Genomic DNA, 24,105 nt, shown 5'->3' with positions numbered 1-24,105 from the left:
AGCCTCTACAATCACGTGAGCTGTTTCCTTGATATAATCTCTCTCTATATGTATACTTATACACTTTACTGGTTTTGCTTCTCTAGAGAACCCAGCCTAAGACAGAGTGGAACACTTATACACTGTTGGTGGGAATGTAAAATGGTACAACCACTTTGGAAATCAATTTGGCCCTTCCTTAAAAAGCTAGAAATAGAAGTACCATACGATCCAGCAATCCCACTCCTTGGAATATATCCTAGAGAAATAAGAACCCTCACACGAATAGATATATGCACACCCGTGTTCACCACAGCACTGTTCACAATAGCAAAAAGATGGAAACAACCTAGGTGCCCATCAACAGACAAATGGATAAACCAATTATGGTATATTCACACAATGGAATACTATGCAATGATAAAGAATAATGATGAATCCATGAAACATCTCATAACATGGATAAATCTGGAAGGAATTATGCTAAGTGAAATTAGTCAAAAAAGGACAAATATTATATAAGACCACTATTATAAGAACTCAAGAAAAGGTTTAAACACAGAAGAAAACATTCTTTGATGGTTATGAGGGTGGGAGGGAGGGAGAGGGGCATTCACTAACTAGATAGTAGATAAGAACTATCTTAGGTGAAGGGAAGGACAGCACGCACTACAGGGGAAGTCAGCACAACTGGACTAAACCAAAGCCCAGGAAGTTTCCTGAATACAATCAAACACTTCAAGGGACAGAGTAGCAAGGTCGGGGGTCAGGGAACCATGCTTTCAGGGGACATTTAGGTCAACTGGCATAACAAAGTTTATTAAGAAAATGTTCTGCATCTCACTTTTGTGAGTGGCGTCTAGGGTTAAAAGCTAGTGAGCAGCCATCTAAGATGCATCAATTGGTCCCAACTCACCTGGAGCAAAGGAGAATAAAGAACACCAAAGACACAAGGAAAATATTAGCCCAAGACACAAAAGGGCCACATAAACCAGACAGTCCATCAGCCTGAGACCAGAAGAACCAGATGGTACCTGACTACCACCAACGACTGTCCTGACAGGGAACACAACAGCGAGTCCATGACAGGGCAGGAGAAAGGTGGGGTGCAGAACTCAAATTCTAGTAAAAAGACCAGACTTAATGGTCTGACTGAGACTGGAGGAACCCCAGAAGAAGTGGCCCCAGACTCTCTGTTAGCCCAAAACTAAAATCATTCCTGAAGCCAACTCTTCAGACAAAGATTAGACTGGACTATAAGACATAAAATGATACTCGTAAAAAGTGTGCTTCTTAGGTCAGGTAGATACACGAGTCTAAATGGGCAGCTTCTGTCCAGAGGCAAGATGACAAGGCAAAGACTGTCAGGAGCTGATTGAATGGACATGAAAAATCAGGGGTGGAAAGGAGGAGTGTGCTGTCACAGTACGGGGAGTGAAACTAGGGTCACATAGCAGTGTGTGTATAAAGTTGTGTATGCAAAACTAACTTGAACTGTAAACTTTCATTTAAAGCACAATAAAAAAGAAAAAAGAATTAAAAAAAAAAAAGAAAGGTAATGTGATCATTAAGGTTGTGTGTCAACTTGGCTGGGCCATGATTCTCAGTGGTTTGGCAGTCACGATAAGAGTTTGGCAGTATGATGATGTGATCACTTCTGTGATGAGATTTGATATAATGTGATCACCTCCATGATGAGATTTGCTGTGAGTAGCCAATTCAGCTGAAAGGGAGTTTTCCTGGGCATGTGGTCTGCATCAAATATAAGTGGACTCTCTGGCAAGGCTCCTGAGCTTTTGCTCACTCTGTATCCTGCAGCTGGCTCGTGTTCATCTGACCTCTGGTTCTTGGGACTTGAGCCAGAAGCTTACCTGCAGTCTTGCCTGCTGATCTTGGGATTGGTAGATCTTTGCAGCCTGCGAGCAAGAGCCCTGCTGTCTGACCTGCCAATCTTGGGTTTGCCAGCCCCTGCTGCTACATGAATAGAAGCCTCTATCCTGATCCACGGACTTGGGACGCTCCAGCTTCTGCAATCACGTGAGCCATTTCCTTAATATAAATCTCTATGTGTGTATTTATACGCTTTACTGGTTTTGCTTCGCTAGAGAACCAGCCTAAGACAGGTAAGGTAAGCTTAACTGTGTTTTTCTCCCCAGAAGAGTTAGATAAAGTGCAATTTTTAGTTTCAGTTGGGGGTGGGGAGGATACTCATCTTGTACATACCATATATCACATAATATCTCATTAGCATCTTGCAAAGTAAAAATTGGTGGTAAGATTATTTTGACTGCTTGAACAAGGTAAAAAAAAAATCACATAGGAATTTTTTTAAAAGGAAAAATGGAAGTTTCCTTTACTTCACTACTTACTTGCATCAGTGGTGATTCCTTTGTGGAGATGGGGGAACGCATACAAAAGTAATAAGCTAATAAAGTGGCCAAATAAACAGATTCACAGAGAAATCAAGGGCTTAAATTATTACTAGATTATTATATCTCAATTTACTGATCACACATGCAGAGGTTCCCTGAAAACTAGAAATTAATCCAAGGGCTTCTCCAAGGCAGAGAGATTGGGAAAAACTGTTTTAAGAGAGTAACTAGACAGGCTTAAGACAGACTTCAGAATACCAGCCATATGCTCAAGCATGATATCGTAGGACTCTACCCTGGGGACACAGGAGTCTCTGCTTCATTGTTCAACAGAAAGGGTCCTCCAGTCTACCTGCCTGATCCAGGCACAAAGAACACCTAATGAGCATTTTAGTGTTTCATTTAAAAATTAAAATGAAAATGTCTCCAACATGGAAGACAAAGATCAAGATAAAAAGAACTCTGAGGACAATGCAGAGAGGAGAGAGGGAAAAAAAAAAAACAAAAAACTCTAAAATGCATTTATACCTTTTATAACTATTTTTAAAGGATATTAAGAGAGTAAGATAAACACTCTTGAAAAATAAAAATATGATAGGCAAAAGAAAAAAATCAATAAAAAGGATAGAAGATAAATCTCCAAGAAAGAACGAAAAAGATACAGAGATAGAAACTAGGCCACAAATAAGAAAATAAGAGGTTCAATCCAAGAGGCCCAACATCTGGATAACAGGGGTTCCAAAAAGAAAGAACAAAGATAATAGAAAGGAGAAGCAACAGAATAAAATTTCCCAGAAATGAAGAGTCTCTAGATTGAAAAAGCCCATCACATAACCAGCACACTGAACGGAAAAAAAAAAAAAAAAAACCCACACCAAGGTAACAGTCATTTTAGAACAGTGGTAACACTTCCATATTATATAATGTGCATGTCCATGCATGTGCGCATGCACACACACGCGTACGCACACGCACCCCACATCACCTACAAAGGACTTCTCAACAGCAATTCCAGAAGCTAGAAGATGGAGAAGTGCTTTTAACTTTCAGTAGAAAAAGTATTTCCAACCTAAAATTCTGTACTCAAACCATCAAGCACAAAGACAGATATTTTCACATATTTAAGGTCTTACAAGAATACAACATATCTCCCATGCATCCTCTCTCAAAAAAATGATTGGAAGTTATGCTCCAGCAAAACAAGGTCCAGAAATAAGGGTACCCAAAACAAAAGAGAAAGAAAGAGAATTCCAAAGGAAGTCCCAACACAATAGCTATACCACAGACCTAGAGATCAACAGGCCAGTTTGTAATAATAGGATAGAGAACTCCAGAAGGGAAAGCTCCAAGGGAAAAAAAGTGAAACTGACAAAACACCTGATGTGTTTTTAAAATATTTAAAGGAAGTTTCTGTTATCAGAAAGTTTGGAGATAAATTCATGATTCCTGTTGTTGTCAGCTGCTATCGAATCCAAATTCATTCATAATACATAGAAAATCAAGCAAAGAAAAGCTAAAACAAAAAACAAGGCGATTTTAACTTCAAAGAGCATAAAGCTATACAAAACGTAAATATAACTGTAGCATACCACAAGGCTCTACTGCAAACAATATTTACACAATCGTAATAAATTAAACATACTCATTTCCGTCAAGTTGATTCCGACTCATATCGACCCTATAGAACAGGGTAGAACCGCCCCATAGGGTTTCCAAGGCTGTAAATCTTTAAGGAAGCAGACTGCCACATCTTTCTTGGCAGAGCAGCTGGTGGGTTCAAACCACTGACCTTTCAGTTAGCAGCCCAGTGCTTAACCACTGTGCAATCAAGACTCCTAATGTGAACATTAATTACTGATATAACCAAAAGGATGCTATGATTACATTAGGAGGACTGGGGAGGAGAGATTAGAGAGACATATCTACATTTTTCACAGTAGGAAGTCACTATGTAATACATAAAACTGGAAGAAAAAAAACCCCTAAAGCAGCAGCATAAACAGGTTATTCAGAATTATGTAGGAAACACCAAAAGAAACCACTAAGAGTTGAAAGTGATTGCCTCTAGGGGGCAGGAAGTAGGAGTGGAGAGGGACGTGGCAGGGGAACATTTTACTTGATTATAAGCTTAGTACTACTTGACATTTTAAATTACGTACATGTACTTTGATAAAAATAAATTTTAAATGTAAAAATACAGTATTATGACAAATATGCTATTTTACTCTATGCAAGTAATTTGGAGATGGAAGTGGCTGACTTTCTCAACTTCCTTCCCTTCTGCAGCTGAGTTATTTATCGTCTTAACCTACCCTTATCCCTTCCCATCCTCAGAGGAAGAAGTGTCCTTAGTTGTTTCCAAGATTTCCGGACTCTACCATGTACTGGATCCCACTGCCTCTCATCTTTTCCATGACCTTGCTCCATCTGTTATTCCTATCTTCTCTTAAACTTGCAGTTTTTTATCCTTCTGTTGATTCCTTTCCCTAAACCTATAAATACTCTTAAGTTTTCCTCATCTAACAAACAAATCAACCTTCATCCTGTTTTGTCACTTTCCTCCTTTTGACTGACACAAGAGTAACTTGTACTCCATAATGCATTCCTGGGTGGTGCGAACAGTTAACGTGCTTCACTGCTAACAGAAAGGCTGAAAGTTAGAGTCTACCCAGGAGTGCCTCAGAAAAAAGGGCGAGCAATGTACTTCTGAAAAACCAGCCACTGAAAACCCTATGAAGCACAGTTCTACTCAGACACAAATAGGTTCACCATGAGTCAGGATCAACCTGACAGTAGCTAGTCTGGTGTTTTGGTTTTATACTCTATAAGAGTAATTTTTCAGGACCTTGGGTAGAGCGAACGGTTTGCTCTCAGCTACTAATCTAAAGATTGGCAGCTTGAATCCACCCAGCGGCACCATGGAAGAAAGGCCTGGCAATCTGCAGCCAAGAAAACCCTGTGAAGCACAGTTCTATTCTGAAGCATATGGGTAGCCATCAGTCAGAACAGACTAGACAGCAATGGGAATGGAACTGTAAGAGTAATTTATACTCATTACCTCTACTTCCTCACCCACCACTTCAATATGATTTGTGTCCCCCAACATGCTACTCAAACTCCTCTCTTTCAGGGATCATCAACTAACCTAAACGCCGAGTTCAAAAGCCTACTCTCCAGGCCCAGCCTTCTTGTTCTCTTCATAGCATATGAAAATTTTCACCATTTCCTCCTTGAAATCTAATCGTTCTTTTGGCTTTCTCAACCCTATTCTACCAGTTCTCCTCCTACTACATTCTCAGGCTTCTTCACTGGCTTTTCTTTCTATCCTTAAAAATGCTATTTTCTCCCAGAGTTCTATCCTCAGCATTCTCTCCATCTCCCTGTTTATCGCAGTAGTCATTTCAAATACTGCCCACAGGCAAACGTCTAGTATGAATTAGGTGTTAAAAAATGCTTATTGAACTGAAATGAATGAGTCCCAATTTTTTAGAACTACATCTCTGAGTTCTAAAACTGTATTTGCCACAAGCTAGAATATTACCTGGATTTCCTCAAAGCACAAATTAAATACGTATAAACCTGCTTTCCCTTCTGTGTTGTTTATCTCAGTTAACACCACCATCCAAACTATCATCCTCAACTCCCCCTTTCTCAATCCTTATATCCAACAGCTTACCAAATCAAGTCTCTTGAATCTCTTTCATCCCTGCCATTGCTACCGTCACTGCACCTAAATTCAGGTACTCAATGTTTTTGTGAGTTACTATCCTCCAGTGTCTCCCATCTCAAATTCATACTCTATTCTTCCTAAAAATATATTACTACTGATACTGTCATGAGTAGCTAACACTTACATAATGTAACATTTATTATGAATCACATACAGGAGCCCTGGTGGGACAGTGGCTTAAGTGCCTGGCTACTAACCAAAAGGTTGGCGATTCAAACCCACCAGCCACTCCACAAGAGAAAGATGTGCAGTCGGCTTCTGTAAAGATTTACAGCCTTAGAAACCCTATGGGGCAGTTCTACCCTGTCCTACAGGGTCACTATGAGTAGGAATCAACTCGACAGCAGTGGGTTTGGTTTTCTGGTTTATGAGTCAGGTGTTTGCTTTACATAAATTAACTTTTAATGCCTAAAACATTTAGATGAGGATGATAAGATGATATGAAAATAGCTAATACTGGGAGATTATTATACTCCACACACGGATTAAAAGGATTTTATCCTTGTAACAATCCTCTATTGTAAGTACCCTATAGGACAGGGTAGAACTCCCCCATAGAGTTTCCAAGGAGTGGCTGGTGGATTCGAACTGCTGACCTTTTGGTTAGCAGCCATAGCTCACCATAGCTCTTAAACCACTGCACCACCAGGGCTCCAAGTACTACTAGTACCTTGTTTTTTATAGGTGAAGTTAACTCAAAATCAGTTGGAAAAAAAAACAGGTGCCATCAAGTCGATTCCAACTCATGGCAACCCCATGTGTGTCAGAGTAGAACTGTGCTCCACAGGGTTTTCAATGGCTGATTTTTTGGAAGTAGATCACCAGGCCTTTCTTCCGAGGCATTCCTGAGTGGACTCGAACCTCCAACCTTTTCCTTAGCAGCCAAGCACATTAACCATTTGCACCACCCAGGGACTACAAAGTTAGCTTTCTAAAGTTAAACAGCCAGTACTTACGATGCCAGGATTTAAACCCCGGCAGTCTGGCTCTAGAACACATACTATTAACCGTGGGATACATTCTAAACTCCTAAGAATATTCTAGGTCATTCTGAAAATCTTTCTACCCACTTTTTCTACTGCTCCATATCTCCCCTCCCCAATATCCTGTGCCCTACATTTTAAGCCATATAAATCAAAACTAAATCAATCCCATTTGCCATCGAGTTGATTCCGATTCTTAGTGACCCCATAGGACAGAGCAGAACTGCCCCATAGGGTTTCCAAGGAGCGCGTGGTAGATTCAAACTGCTGACCTTTCGGTTAGCAGACAAGCTCTTAACCACTGCACCACCAAGGCTCCAAATACAGTGAATATTATATGCATATTTTCACACCTCTATGATCCAACTACAAAGTTATTTTCCTCCCTTTCCAACTCCAATCAAAAGCCATCTCCTCAGAACTTCTATACCCATCCCCTACAAATTACACTCCTCTATGAGCCCACAGAGCCCTGGTGGCGCAGTGGTTAAGAGCTCAGCTGCTAACCAAAAGTTTGGGGGTTCGAATCCACCAGCTGCTCCTTGGAAACCCTATGGGGCAGTTCTGCTCTGTCCTATAGGGTCACTATGAGTCGGAATCGACTGAACGGCAATGGGTTTGGTTTCTGGTATGAGCCCAGAGCGCTCATCACGTTATATATTTATGTATCTGCATCACATGGCTGGTTTGTGAGTCTCTGGAGTTCCCTGTGTCTTTTACATCTTTATATTGCACAGCCATTAATACATAGAATAGTTTACTCCAAGCTTACAGAATTGAACTTAATTAAATGAAAATCTACTAAGTAAGATACACATCTAAGAGTAAGGTTCTACTTTGACTCATCTTCAATTGTAAAACACAGACATCACAAGCCAAAAGGATTCCCTTGAAGGTGTGAAGTTAGCAGCAATCCTCCAAATGTTAGAAACAGTGAATTCTTAGAGCCGTGTACTTCACAAGGTACTAGAAAACAGAAATCAAAGATGCCATAAATACTGAGTTCTGATACTCTACCTTCCTGGTTCTGCCAATCAGTCTAGAGAAGTCCATCTCTTGTTGCTGTCCTTTGTCATTTCCCCGCCCCAATATACAACGAAATTCATACACAATGTAATTCATCCAAAGTAAGGGAAAACCAGCAAGAACACAACTTGCCATCTACATATCAGCAACACTGCAGAAATAACTTTTATAAATACTAGACCCTTCTATTTATGGCAGGAGTTTTCAAACCATTGTCCTTGGGGATTCCAGCAACTGTTTCTCAATTTCAGAGCGCAGCAAAATCACCTTGGGAGTGGGGGTGCTTTCAACGTTTGGTCTAGGGCCTGGGAACCAGCTGCATTTTTTAAGAAGCACCCGCAATGGCTTCTGATACCGATGAACCATAGACCCACTCTGAAAAACAATATTCTGATGTTCACAGGCAATGTTCTCCCAATTTGAAATTTCACATAACCATGGAAACTGAGCCTACACAGGCAATTTGTTACATCCACTAAAACTAGAAACTAATATGACATACAATAGGTAACTTATACATTGAGGTACTGTTCTGAGTACTGGGAGCTCTGGTGGCGCAATGTTTAAAGTGCTCAGCTGTGAACCAAAAGATCAGCCGTTCGAACTCACCAGCTGCTCTGTAGGAGAAAGATGCGGCAGTCTGCTTCCATAAAGATTTACAGCCCTGGAAACCCTATGGGGCAGTTCTACTCTGTCCTGTAGGGCCACTATGAGTCGAAATCAACTCAACAGCAGTATGTTTGGTTTTAGTTCTGAGTATTTTTCAATTTTCTCTCATTCTCTAATCTTTATCATAATATAAAGAGATATTATCATCGACCATTTTACAGCATGAGGTTTACAGAATTATATGGGGTAGATCATTCTCTACAGTAAGGATTACTGTATTTTATTGAAGCTGCAAATGTGCAGTGTTGCTATTAGCTGCTATTGACTCTACCCTGACTCATGGCAACCCTATGCACAATGGGATCGAACTGTTGTGATACACAGGGTTTTCACTGGCTGATTTTTTGGAAATAAATCTCCAGGTCTTTCTTCCTAGTTCATCTTAGTCTACAAGCTCTGCTGAAACCTGCTCAGCATCACAGCAACACGCAAGCCTCTACTCACAGATGGATGGTCGCTGCACTTGAGGTGCATTGGCCAGGAATCTAACCAGGCTCTCCTGAAGGAAAAGCAGGAATTCTAACACTGAACCACCACTGCCCCCCTGCAAACTGGCGGTAACCTCCCTTCAATCAAAAAGGGAGTCTGGTGATCACGAAGATTTTCTTGTTTCCCTTTTTTCTCCTTCCAGATTTGGTCTTACAAAAACAGCAAATGGTCTAATAGATACTGTGAAGACTTGGAATCTGAAAACACCTCATCCCACACTGCCTGGAATTTCACTAGGATGAAACAAGAATACATTCCTGGGAGGGAAGCTAGCAGACATTTACACCTCAGTATGACTTAATAACAGGCAGTATTCCTTTTCACACACAGGTGAGAGTCCTGCACTAAAGGAATATTTTTATTTTTCTGTATTTGTCTTTTAGGAGGATTAATTTTACAACATGAACACTCTATGGAATGACAAAACTAGGGGTGAGGAGCTTTGAGAAATATGAGGAGGGCACAAGAGAAGCCTGAGATCCTAGGAAATATAGCCCTCCTGGAGATCAGAGGGAAAGAAGGCCATCCTCCATACATTGCCAATACTTAGTTCAACCTGGCTCTCCTCAAGCTGCTGTCTTACTTTGAATGTCAAATAGCTGAGAGGGTAGCCCGATTCTGCTATCAGACTGAGGCCTCCATCTCCTTTCTCCGCCTCTACTGCCCACTTAAGAAGTTCTCCTGCTCTCCACCTGCCATGCTATGCTGGCTCCAAAAGGTTGAAGGCAAACTGAAGCAATAATATTTTCACCAGATATCTCTAAAGAGTTCCTTCAAAAACTAACCACATGTAATTTTGGTGTGGTCTATATTTGTCAGATTCTATCTTACACATCATGAAACTACCTCCTTGATGTAACATAAAAGATAGTCTTTGGAGTTTCAACAAGCAAAGATCAAATCTCAACTGTGTCACTTGTTACTTAACCTCTTTAAAGGCCATTGTGAGGGTCAAAATGAGATCTTGTATATAAATCACTCACCATATAGTAGGAGCTCAATAAGTAATACCTATCATGATGTGTGTGTTGCGGGGTGGGGTGCTCTAGTACTTTTAACAATCAAAGTGGAAAAAAAAAGCATTTTGCATTCTCAGACGATTTAAAATAGTACTCTTGTTTTTACTGGGAAAAACTACTGATCATTTTTCAGGGCCAATTTTTTCCAAAAAAAGTATTCATTGTCTAAAATCTTTCAGAAAATTAATAGTAAAAGAGACATACTACTCCTTCTGTTTCCTTGCAACCACTTTGTCTGACTTCTTCAGTTAGAAAAGTACTGTACTAAATTTTGTGAAATTCTTCAGAATCTTCTGCCTGAAGATTCTAACCAGAATTCTCCAGACAGAAAAACAAAGGTAGTGTACGTTGGCAGTATTAATATATAACTAAAAACCATTCATTCCTTTCTTCACTAGGTCCAGATAGCAAGGCAGCCAGATGATACATTTTATCCCTTTCCACTTCTCACAGTTTGAATTTCTCCACTGAATTACTCTTCTTTATGAATGACTCCACTGGAGCCCAACATCTCTAAAGCTTTAGGTACAGAGAGAAACAAACAAACAAAACAGTTTTTAGGTCCCTAAAATAATAACAAGGAGACAGACTCTGGAGTTTGTTTTTGTTTTTTTAAATAGATATTCAAATAAATGGTTTTAAATTATAAACACAAAATCAGTATGTCAAAAATACTCCCAGACCCTGAAATAAAGCCCATAAACCTCCTAAAGGAATCTTGCTTAAACTTCCTTCTCACTTCTTGCTACCCATTTTACCAAGTCTTAGGAAATGCTCCCACCCTCAAGTCTCCTCAGATACAAATCTGCCATGCTAATGGACTTAGTCTCCCAGATCTGGAAGTGTTCTGTGGAAAAGAAATACGAATACGTAGCAGCAGACATGTGCTTTACTAACATTAACCATGTCACTAAAACAAAGTGACAAACCACTCCTAGCCTCACCCTAACTTACGGAAGAGAAAAAGAAAAGGAAGGTAAGCGATAATCAGCGGGCACCCAGAGCGGCCAGAACCCCAGGTTTATAATTAACACGTACCAGCCCAAGCACAAGGTTAGCGGCTACACTTCCACGGCCGCGGACCAGCGCGGGGCCGGCTGAGGGATGAATGAGGCCGGCGGTGAGCCACGGCGGAGGCGCGGGGCGGGACCGGGTTGCGGCGGGGCCACACAACCCGGGCCCCGGCCCCGCCCCCGGCCACACACCCCACCTTGGCTCCGCCCCCGGCCGCCCGGGTTCCGCTGCACCGCCGCAGTCCCGGCGCGGGCTCCGCGAGTGCCTAGGACCCTTTCCCGCTGCCCGCCTCCCCTTCGCCGCGCGGTCCCCGGCACGTACCTGCTTTGCAAACCGGGGCGCTCGGGCTCCTCCTCTCCGGGGAGCTTCGGCTCTGCTCCGGGGACCTCCTCCGGTGCCGGACGCGGGCTGGGGGTGGGGCCGCGCTCACCTCGCCGGTCCACAGGTGGGTGGGCGATGAGCAGGGCGACGACACGGTGCCCAGCAGAGGCGGCGGTGGCGGCGGCCGTGGGGGGCTCCCGCGAGCCCCGGGAGCGGTGCCGCGCGTGGGGCTGGTGCCCCGCGTGGACGTCGCAGACGCGCTCGTCTGCGTGGCCACCGTGGGGCTGGTGCGCGCAGCCGTGCTCCCGCCGCCGCGCGTGGGGCTTGTACTGCGAGAGGCGGTGCGTGGGCCCCCGCCGCTGCCGCCTGAGGGGCCTGAGGCGCCACCACAGCAGCCGCCGTTGTTGCCGCCGCTGCCGCCGCCGTTGTTCCGCGTGGGGCTGCCATGTTGCTGCTGCTGTTGCTTCAGCTGGAACGGAACCGTCGCCCTCATGGGCTGCAGGCGACTCCCGGCTCCCCCGACCGTGGCGACCGCACTGCCCCCGAGAGAGCCGGCCGGCGTGGGGGACCCATTGCGCCTCACCCGCTGGGACATGGTCCCCCCCTCCCTGGTGACTGGGCGAGACGGGGGGTTTTGTTGTTGTTGTGTTGCAGGGGGAGGATTCTCGAGGCCGGAGGGAAGGCCCTCGCGACGGGGTGACGACGGCGGAATCCGGGGTGCGGGGGGGGGGGCGCCTGGTCCGCGGCCGGCAACAACGAGGTGGTGCAGCTGCCGCCGTCGCCGCTCCTCCTCATCAACAATAGTGTCTCCTCCGTTGCCCCCGCCCCCTGCGGCCGCCCATTGGAGCAGCGTCAGCCGCGCTCGAGCCGTTCCACCGCGCCCATTGGCTGCGAGCGACTCGGGTCCCGGGCCCCCGGGGCCTTAGAGAGCCTGGGTTTGCGCCGAGACCGTCTGCTCTTTAAAGAGAAAGAGACCCGCCCCCCGGGGGGGAGAGGGAGGCGGAGGAAATGGGCTGTGTGTATGTGTAGCGTGCGCGCGTGTGTGTCTGTGTGTATGTGTGTGTACACGTGAGTGTACGCGTACGCGCGCGTCGGGCCACTCACCTCTTTCCCTTGCCACTGGGGGGAGCCCTGGGTGAGTTAGAGGCTGGGATGTTGCCACAAGGATCTTCAGAAGCAGAGCGGTCCCCAGGGATAATATGAAACCTTTCCCCACCCCAGGTCCCGCCCCCCCCCATAACATTTCATTACCACAGTATTAACTGGCAGGGGCCGTGTATGCATGTCTCTTTATGGCTTTTTTTCTTGATCTTTTTGTTCTGCCCTGATCCCATCATTGTATGGACAGGGCTCAAAAGGAGATGAAATTTAATTAATCTTACTAGTATTTGAAGGAGCCCTGGTGGCTCAGTGGTTAAAGCGCTGGCTGCTGACCAAAAGGTCGGTGGCTGGAACCCACCAGACAGCTGTTCAGCGGGAGAAAGATGTGGCAGTCTACATCCATAAATATTTACAGCCTTGGAAACCCTATGGGGCAGTTCTACTCTGTCCTATAGATCGGGTCGCTATGAGTCTGAATCGACTCTACAGCAGTGGGTTTTTTACTGGTATTTTACACACATACACATTTTTTTTTTCTCTCTCTTTCTCTACAAAGAGCCAAATCGCAGAAAGATGAAAATTGCTGGTTAGAATGTGGCTTTAGAATGTATCTATGGAGTCCAGTTACCAAATGCTATTTCTACTTTACTGTATCTCAAATATTCAAGAATTTATTTTAATCAGCTGCTTCACAGTTCTCTAATACCTTGGAAAGATGTCTGCTCCCTTAAAAGTCTGTAAAGTGTTAGTTTACAAAGGGCCTTATTTGATCCTTGAAATTATTATTTGAGATAGAACTGAGCCAGCCAACCACATTTTTGTCTAGTGGAGGAAACAGGTCTTTGTGGTATGGGCAAGGAATCTGGAAGGCAGGCAGCGACACAAGTCCTAAAATGACCTGAGGGGCATCTCATCAAGACAAAAAAAAATGGTGGAACTGCATTCTCTGCACACCTCTCTGGTTCCACATTGCCTGTCCATGGCCTCGTTTCCCTTTACTATTTTAGTAGATGTACATTCTACTCAGATTTCACCTTGTAAAACTGTGGGAGTGGAGGGCACACTATGATTCATCCTGGATCTGAAATCCTGCTAGGTCCCTGTGCACAGTAGTGGAAAGGCTTTGCAGCCCTAGAGAGGAGATTCGGATCCCAGATCCACCACTTACTCTGTGACCTTCGGTAGGTCACTAGCCAGCTTCCTTATCTATAAAATGCAGTTAAACAATACAATCTTCTTCATACAGTTGTTGTGATTATTAACCAGGGGTTAAAGGAGAATGTGGTGTGAAGAAGGTGCTCAACACTTCCAGTCTCCATGTGATTTAGAGGTCTATATCACTGTTTACCACACATTACCCTTTCTCCTCCCCTCTCCTCCGCTACAAAGAGACCCCAGAGCACTCACCCCAGGAACTTGCCTTAAGTGGCTGATGCTCTGGATAGACCTGACATCACTACCTGTCCCCCCAACCTGGAATGAAGACAAAAACAGCTTCTCACTAGGCAGGAACACACAGGAAACTGCCAACAAGACCCATACAGAATGTAAAATGGTACAGCTACTATGGAAAACAGTATGGCGCTTCCTTAAAAAGCTAGAAATAAAAATACCATATGATCCAGCAATCCCACTCCTAGAAACATGTCCTAGAGAAATGAGATCCATCACACGAATAGACATACGCACACTCATGTTCATTGCAGCATTATTCACAAAGTAAAAAGATGGAAACAACCTAAATTTTCATCAACAGGTGAATGGATAAAAAAAACTGTGGTACATACACACAATGGAATACTAAGCAACGATAAAGAGTAATGAATCTACAAAACATCTCACAACATGGATGAATCTGGAGGACGTTATGCTGAGTGAAATAAGTCAATCACAAAAGGACAAATATTGTGTGAGACCACTATCATAAAAAGTTAAAACATTTACACACAGGAAGCAACATTCTTTGATGGTTACCAGGGATGGGAGGGAGAGGGAGGGAAAACCACCAACTAACGCATGTTAACTTTGATGAAGGAAAAGGCAATATACAGTAAGGGGGAAGTCAGCACAACATGACCAAGGCAAAGAAAGACTGAGAGGTAGGGAAGAATAAAAGGCAACTATGCTAAATACTACAATATATACAACTCTGTAACAATAGTAATAATTTACAAGTGGATACATAGGCAGATATGTATGCTGAATAGATATGGGAGAGCATAAGGGAATCCACTGATGTGCATGTATAGACTAAGTTGTGGATATTTCTACATACATACTCGTATGTGCTGCATGTGTTTAAAAAACCTGCTGCATGTATAGTCATATACAATGGAGCACACAAGGAGCACAGTCAGGGAAACTTCTTAGACATAACCAAACACTTCTAGGGACTGAGTTATGTGACATGAGGGCTGGGGACCATAATCTCAGAAGACATCTAGGTCAATTGGCATAACATAGCTCATAAAGTCAATGTTCTACACCCTACTTTGGTGAGTAATGTCTAGGGTCTTAAAAGCTTGCTAGCAGCCGTCTAAGATACAGCTATCCATCTCTTCCCATCCGGAGCAAAGGAGAATGAAGAAAACCAAAGACTCAAGGAAGCAATTAGTCTGAAGGACTTATGGCCCCCACAAACCATAGCCTGCATTAGCCTGAGATGAGAAGAACTAGATGGTGCCCAGCTGCTACTACTGACCACTCTGACCAGGATCACAATAGAGGGTCCTGGACAGAGCAAGAGAAAAGTATCAAACAAAATCCAAATTCATAAAAAAGACCAGACTTACTGGTCTGATAGAGACTGGAGGAACCCCCAAGACTATGGCCCTTAGTCACCCTTCTAACTTGGATTGGAAGCCACTCCCAGAGATCGCCTTTCAGCCAAATAACAGACCTATAAAATAAACAGTAACACCCATGAGAAAAGTGGTCCTTAGAACAATCAACTATAGGAGACCAAAAGGGCAACGTTTGCCCAAAAGCCAGGATGAGAAGGCAGGAAGGGACAGGAAAACCAGAAGAATGGAATCGAGGAGTTCAGGGCGGAAATGAGAGTGCTGACACATTGCAGGTATTGCAACCAATGTCATGGAATACTTTGTGTATAAATTATTGAATGGGAAACTAATTTGCTCTGTAAACTTTCACCTAAAGCACAATAAAAAAATAAATAAAACCATTCAGAGAGCTAAGTCTGGTTTTAAAACAATGGATAATGGAGAAGATATGCCTTTAAATAAGGGTGTCATGGAAGCTGTCCCTGGCACTTTGTCCTGCACAGAGTAAGAGCTCAAAACATAATTACTGAAGGGAGTCCAGCAGGCCTCGTGTCCTAGCCTCCCTGACCAATTGGTTTTGATGTCACTAAACTAGAGACCTATTTGTGGATGGCAAGAGGCTTTTAGCTTTTCTGAGCTAAAGAACTGATTTCAGCAAGGAAGTTCGTTAGATCAGAGAATTAAAACGTCTTTGGCTCAGTCATGAGTTCTGGTAAAGCTAGTTCAACTTTTGCTTCTAGTCATGTTTCCTATAGACACTTAAACCATACCCCTTCCAGAAAATGTTTCTTTTTCATCCTATTTGACAGGTTACCTCAATCACCAGCTTAGGGCTTAACATTAAACAAATGAGAGTACTTCGACAGAAGCAGATATTAACCATTTCAGTCCCTTTTGTACTAAAAGCATATTTGTGATGACTTACAAATAAAAGCTTTGAAAGTATGAATTCATCAAAGAATGCTAAAAAAAAATTGCCTTAGAACTCTATTTTGTTTTTAAAACCCAAGAGCAATGTATAAAAGCATCATTTACTCTTACCCTTAATTTCATTATCTGTTATTGAAGATTTAAAGCAAACAGTGTGCATCCAGGTGACATGTATTGGTCTTCAGTTTGCTAGTTTATCTAGAAAGACAGCCCTTTTATTTCAAGATCAACAAAATAAACATTTCTTCCTCTGTTTTCAACTTAACTACTCTCTGTCTCCTTCTAGCTTAACTCTGCTTTTCTTAGGATATAATTCAAATTTTCCATTTTCTCTCCAAGGTTGAAACGTGACTGTATGAAGCTGTAGATCAGAAGCAACATTGCGATTGATTTGTCTATGATTAGACTCCAGAATAAAATTATTGGTAAGCCCCTCTGCTTTTTTAACTCTTTTAAAATCATCTTATTATGTTAAAGGAAGATGGGGCTTGGGAAAAGTTTATCTTCCTGTGTTTTTTTTTTTCCCCTTCCAGTAGTTTTAATAGAATCAGCCACATTTTTTTTATAAATCTCTAAAGTGTCATTAAATGGAACATTATACGGCCACTAAAATGATCATTATGAAATCATAAATTACTTCCACTGTGAAACAGAAAAAATTATGCATCCGTTGTAATTTTGACTATGCAAAAATGTTTCTGCATTATAAACAAATGCTGGAAGGTAAAATACTGAAATGAAAATAAAATATTCATTTTTAAGGTAGGATTTTGGGAAGTTCTTTACCCCCAAGAAATTCTGATGTATGATTTCCTAATAAAAACGGAGAATTATCAGAACTTAAATTGCAGAGTGATGTTCTGTACTTAAAATTTGACTACTACTTCCCTGAGACTTCCATCTTAGATGATTTCATTAAGGCCTTCCACAGCACCACACATTTCTGATGTTCCTCTTACCTCTCTGACTGCTCCTCGGTCACTTTTACTGGCTCCTTCTCAGTCTGACCCTTAAATGCTGAGTCCATCCCAAGCCTGTCTTGCTTCACTGACTCCCTATGCTGCTGATAGCTTCATTTGTTTGCCCAGAGTTCCACTGACCATCACACTGTCATCTATTCAACTGCCTGCTTCGCATCTCTTCTTGTTTCTCAAACCTTGGGTGCCTCAAACCTTGGGTGCCTCAAACCTTGTCTACTACTGAATTCATCATCTCCCACCGCCGTCTCTTCTTCCACTTTTCTCCTATCTTTGTAAATGGCACTATCATCTACTCAGTGCTCTCAACCAAAACCTTGGAAGTCATCTTGGCTTTCTCTTCCCCCTTACCACAAGTCCAATGAATCACCATATCTTATCTACTCTAGTTCCCAAATCTCTTGTAAATCCACCATTATTCTCTAGGCACACCATCTTTTATAGCCAAGCCTCTATTTTCTTTGGTCTGTGCTCTTACACTTACCTAACCAGTCTCCCTAGATCATCTCTGCCCTGCCCCACTTCTCTAAGCTCCCCACTCCCCACCTGTAATCCATTCTAATCCATTCCCTACACATCTATAGTGGTCTTTTTCCCCCTTTTTTTTTCCCCTTGTGGTAAAAATATAACAAAACATTACCAGTTCAACAACTTTCACATGTACACTTCAGTGACATTGATTATATTCATGCAACCATTACCACTGTCCTTTTCCAAATTATTCTACTACCATTAACAGAAGCTGAGCACCCCCTAAGCAATGACTCCCCATTTCCCCCTCACTCCCACACAGTGATTTCAAACTCATGCCTTTTCGACTCCAAAGCCAATTCCTTTTCACCATAGGATGGTACTCTAGTTCAGCAAATCATCTCAAAAACCTGGTGAGAAAGATAGGTACATGATATCCCCATTTTATAAATGAGAAAACTAAAGCTGAGACAGGTTAAACAACTTTACTAAAACTAGAACCTAGGTCTTTTGATTCATATTCCAGCATTCTTTTGATGCTGTAGTAGGGTGACTTTCAAACAGACCAGCAGCCACTCTAGATATTTTGCACCTAACTATTAACAAATATTGTCAAGAAAAAAGAAAAACCAAAGAAATTATCTTTGGAACTGGTGAGTATTACCACCATGTACACATGCTGCTTAAAGCAATCTACTTTTCTGCCATGCAAGCTTTTCCATAAAGATTAGCTCAAACATATCCTTCCATATGGTCTTTTCCAGTTCTAAAAAGCAAGGTATTGACTCCCTACTCCTCTTTTATTTTATTTTTTGTTGTTGAAAATATACACAGCTAAACATACACCAATTCAACGATTTCTACAGGTATGCAATTCAGTGACATTGATTACATTCTTCAAGCTGTACAAACATTCTCATCTTCCTTTTCTGAATTGTTCCTCCCCCATAGACATAACCTCACTGCCCTCCTAAGCTTCCTGCCTAACCTTTCTGGTTGCTGTTGTCAGTTTGATCCCATATAGGTAGTTCTTTGAAACAGTACAATGGTCAAGGCAGGAATTCTTTATAATTAAGCTAAGCTATTGTTTGGCTTAAGGAAGATTTCAGGGGATATTTTTGTCTCGAGGTTTAAGGTTTAAATTTAAGGTTATCTCAGGACGATAGTTTCAGGGTTCATCCAGCCTCCATGGCTTCAGAAATTCTATTCCATGAGGATTTGAAATTCCTTTTGCATTTTTTCCCTTTTGATCAGGATTCTTCTCTAAAATCTTTTATCAAAATGTTCAATAATGGTAACTGGGCACCATCCATTTCTTCTCATGGCAAAGGAGGCATTTGTTCATGAAGGCAATTAGCCACACATTCCATTTCCTCCTCCTGTTCCTGACACTCCTTCTTTCTCTGTTGCTCAAGGCAAAGGGAGACCAGTTGTTGTACCTTGGATGGCCATTTGCAAGCTTTTAACACCCCAGGTGTCTTGGTTATATAGTGCTGCTATAACAGAAATGCCACAAGTGGATGGCTTTAACAAAGAGAAATTTATTTTCTCCAAGTCTAGTAGGCTAGAAGTCCAAATTCAGGGTGTCAACTCCAGGGGAAGCCTTTCTCTGTCTGTCAGTTCTGGAAGAAGGTCCTTCTCATCAATCTTCCCCTGGACTAGGAGTTTCTCTGTGAGGAACCTCAGGTCCAAAGGATGCACTCTGCTCCTGGCACTGCTTTCTTGGTGATATGAGGTCCCCAACTCTCTGCTTGCCTCCTTTTATTTCTTGTAAGATAAAAGGTGGTGCAGGCCACACCTCAGGGAAACTCCTTTACATTGGATCAGGGATGTGACCTGAGCAAGGGTGTTACATCCCACCCTAATCCTCTTTAACCACAGGTGGAGACTATGATTTATAAAACATAGGAAAATCACAAAATGGAGAACAATCACACAGTACCGGGAATCATGGCGTAACTAAGTTGACACAAATTTTTGGGGGACACAATTCAGTCCATAACACCAGGCTTGCACAATGAACTAGGAGGTAAAACAGGAGCACTAAAAATGATATTAGGTCAATTAACTGAGATGTCGCATGACACCATGACCCTAAAACTCCAAACCAAGAAACTGAATCCCATGAGAGGTATTCAGTTGTACGTAAGCAGCCTCAGTAACTGCTTTTTTTTTTTTAAATATATATTACGCAACATTTGCCAATTTAGCATTTTACAGGTGTACAACTTATTGACACCAATTACATTAATCATCTGTGCAGCCATTACCCTTAAGCAATGCAAATTTTCCATCACCATAAACAGAAACTCGGTGCTCCATAAGCAATAACTCCCCCTTTCCCCCTCCCTCCTGCCCCTGGTAACCACTAAGAAACTTTGGGTTTTTTATATGTTTGCCTGTTCTTCTCTTTTTATAAAAGGGAGGTCACATAGTATTTGACCTTTTGTGATTAACTTATTTCACTCATCATAATGTCTTTAAGCTCCATCCATGTTGTAGCATGTATCAGGACTTCATTTCTCTTTCTGGCTGAGTAGTATTCCATTGTATGTATGTACCACATTTTGTTTATCCATTCATTCATTGGTGGGCATTTACGTTGTTTCTACCTTTTGTCTGTTGTGAATAGTGCTGTAATAAACATTGATGTACATCCCTCCTCCCTCTGTTCATTGACATTGTGCTGTCAAGATATGGTTCTCACTATACCAGCAGTTTTTGTATCTTTTCAGAAAGTCTTACATTTATTAAAATATATAGTATTTTTTTTAAAAGCATGGCGTAGAACAGTATACATAGCAATAGTTCTTTGTTTTTTTTTTTTTTTTAAAGGAATATATTTATGTACACACTTGTATGTGCATGCATGAAGTATCTCTGGAAGTTCTCCCAAGAAAATGGCCTTTGGAAAGGAGAATTGGGAAGGATAGGGATAGAAGGAAAATGTTATTTTTATGCATATTTTTTGTATTGTTTGAATTTTTAAAGTATATTCATGTATTTGTTTTAGAAAAAAATTTTAATGTAAAAAAAATCTCAGAAAACATCCAGGTTATTTTGATGAATACTGAAGTTTGAAATTAGGGTTTATACAATCACCTCACAGATTGGTTTTCTTGATTTGAAGGCTTAGAGCTACAGTCTTATGGGACAACTCAGTCAACTGGCACAATATAGTTCATAAACTTTATGTTTTACATCCTAGTTTGTTGAGTAGCGTCTGGGGTCTTAAAAGCTTGCAAGCAGCCATCTAGGATACAGCTATTGGTCTCCATTCATCTGGAGCAAAAGAGAAAGAAGGAAACCCAAGATTCAGAAAAGAAACTAGTCCACAGGACTAATTGTCTCCATGAACCATGGCTTCCTCTACCCTGAGACCAGAAGAACAAGATGGTGACTGGCTACCTCTACCAAACATTCTGTTCAGGGACACAATAGATGGATCCTGATAGAAAGAGGCAAAAATGTGGAATCAAACCTTAAATCCTTAAAAAATCCAGACTTAAAGGAGGAATCCCAAAGACTGTTGCCCTGATACACTCTTTAAACTTGAACCGAAACTATCCCCTGAAGTCACCTTTTAGCTAAATAGCAGATTAGCTCATAAAATAAAGAATATCACCTGTGAGTACTGTACTCCTTTAAAAAATCATCTATGTGAGACCAAATGGTCAACAATTATTCTAAAGCCAAGAGGAGAAGGTAGGGGGGCAGGGAGACTAGGTTATTGGAAACAGAACAAGTAGAACAGAAATAATGAGAATGTTCACACAATGTGAAGAATGTAACCAATATCACTGAACAATATGTCTATAAATAATTGAATAGGAACCTGTTTTGCTGTGTACACTTTCACCAAAAATACAATAAAATATTTTTTTAATTAGGGTTTATAGATGATAATTGCAGTCTTATTTACGCTTCAGTATCCAACACATTTCCATACTTTCTTTAGGTTGCATTATTTTGATAAAGTCTTGATCGATGCAGAAAAATAGTTGCAAATGGTAACAGCATTCTTTTAATTTCTCTTCAACTAGGCTGATACAGAAACTTGAAATAGGAGTAGTGGAAATGTTTATTGGAAAAAATAATAATCATGTGGGGAGTGAGGTACAGATGGAGATACATATGACACAAGAATGGCAGAATGTTGATAATTGTTGAAGCTGCTTGATAAGTATAGAGAGTTCATTATTCCATTGTTTGCTTGGTATATGTTTCCAAGTTTTCATAATAAAAAGTTTTAAAAGTTGGATCACAAAAATAACCAGCAACTGCTCACATGCTATGTTAGTTATCTATTATTGCTGTAACTGAAATACCACAAGTGAGTAGCTTTAACAAACAAATTTATTTTCTCACAGTTTACGAGGCTAGGAGTCCAAATTCAGGGTGCTGGCTCTAGGGAAAGGCTTTCTCTCTCTGTTGGCTCTGGAGGAGGGTTCTTGTCTCTTCTGAGCTGTGCATGGGCAATCTTCGTGTGACTTGGCATCTCTCTTCCCCCATCTCTGCTTCTCTCTCTTGCTTATTTAATCTATCTCAAAAGAGATTGATTTAAGACACACCCTACACTAATCCTGTCTCATTAACATGACAAAGAAAACCCATTCCCAAACGAGATGATAACCACAGATATAGGAGTTGGGATTTACAGCACATATTTTAGGGGGACATAATTCAATCCATAACACATGCTTTATCATAAAAGCCAGACAAGCACTAGAAACTTATAAAACTCTAAATCTAAGGATCTGCAAAGTCCTATCTACCCTATTTAACATGTTATACATTTACTTGTTATTGCACATGAAAATGTTCATCAGGCAAATGAACTTGAACTTTGCTCTGTTTAATTGTGCTCAGCACACATGTACTGTGGTTGCATAGTCACTTGTAGAATTTTCTGTAAGTAGACGTACACAGGCCTGGAGTTTATAAAGACTGATGCAAAGCTACATTTCTAAATAATGATTTGTTTACAATAAATTCAAATATATGCCCAGAAATGCCAGGAAAATTTTAATGCTGATGCCTATATGAAAAACACTTTACCTGACTGCAGACCCAATGTGGTCCCAATGTATTAAAATTTATTATATTAAATGAATTGATTTTTATTACAGTTTTTTTAAAATATTTAAAGTATATTTTAAAAATTAAATTCAGATCAAACATGTATCCAACTCCTGAAGCATAGGGCAGTTTAAGACTATCCCACTAGACTGTGAGCAGATTAAAGGCAGGAAATACATTTTATTCATTTCTGTCTCTCCAGTACCAAACACAGTAGTTTGCTGAATGACTGTTGTTAACTAGAGCCATGGAAAAATTGATTTCTAAGCCCTAAAGTAATCTTATTAAAAATTCATCTGTGTTGATTTTTCTGAGTACATGAAGTCCATCCTCATTATAAACGATTAAATACAAAAATCGTAAATTAGAAAATAAAAATCCAAGTTCCCCACTCTTTCGTTTTTTACTATGTATAAAATAACATATATTTGTAAGTTTTTTTTTTACTTTAAAAAATAGGATCATGTTACAAATGCAATTTTTAAACTTGTTTTTGTTTTTTCCCTTAACAATATATCTAGGAGATCTTTTCATTCAGTATACATCCAGATTCTATCTCAGTCCTTTTAAAGGATGCATAGTTTTCTATCATTTGGCAGTACCATAATTTTACATAATTTAGGAAAATTGGAACTCATCAAAAATGAAATGGAATGCATAAACATTGCCATCCTAAGCATTAGTGAGCTGAAATGGACTGGTATTGGCAATTTTGAATCAGACAGTGATATGGCCTACTATGCCGGGAATGACAACTTGAAGAGGAATGGAGTTGCATTCATCATCAAAAAGAACATTTCAAGATCAATCCTGAAGTACAACGCTGTCAGTGATAGGATAAAGCCATACGCCTACAAGGAAAACCAGTTAATATGACTATTACTCAAATGTACACACCACCCGTTAAGGCCAAAGATGAAGAAATTGAAGATTTTTACCAACTTCTGCAGCCTGAAATTGATCAAACATGCAATCAGGATGCATTGATAATTACTGGTGATTGGAATGCAAAAGTTGGAGACAAAGAAGAAGGATTGGTAGTTGGAAAATACGGCCTAGGTGACAGAAACAATGCCGGAGATTGCATGATAGAATTTTGCAAGACCAACGACTTCTTCATTGCAAATACCTTTTTTCAACAACATAAACAGCAACTATACAC

The 24,105-nt window shown here is 41.2% G+C and overlaps 1 protein-coding gene across 1 annotated transcript in view; it reads right to left on the bottom strand.

Annotated features, from left to right (window-relative positions):
* FAM117B (family with sequence similarity 117 member B) overlaps positions 1-12,228 on the bottom strand; it is a 94,963-nt gene extending 82,735 nt beyond the window's left edge. The window contains exon 1 of the mRNA XM_004378238.2: positions 11,603-12,228. Within this exon, the coding sequence (XP_004378295.1) occupies positions 11,603-12,197 (595 nt within the window). The 5' untranslated portion in view covers positions 12,198-12,228. The remainder of the gene's footprint in view (positions 1-11,602) is intronic.
* Positions 12,229-24,105: the final 11,877 nt, after the last annotated feature.

Source organism: Trichechus manatus, unplaced genomic scaffold (assembly GCF_000243295.1).
Source record: "Trichechus manatus latirostris isolate Lorelei unplaced genomic scaffold, TriManLat1.0 scaffold00056, whole genome shotgun sequence".
Lineage (NCBI taxonomy): Eukaryota > Metazoa > Chordata > Mammalia > Sirenia > Trichechidae > Trichechus > Trichechus manatus.
The sequence above is the reverse complement of the archived record's forward strand: the minus strand, read 5'-3'. Positions and strand labels throughout refer to the sequence as shown.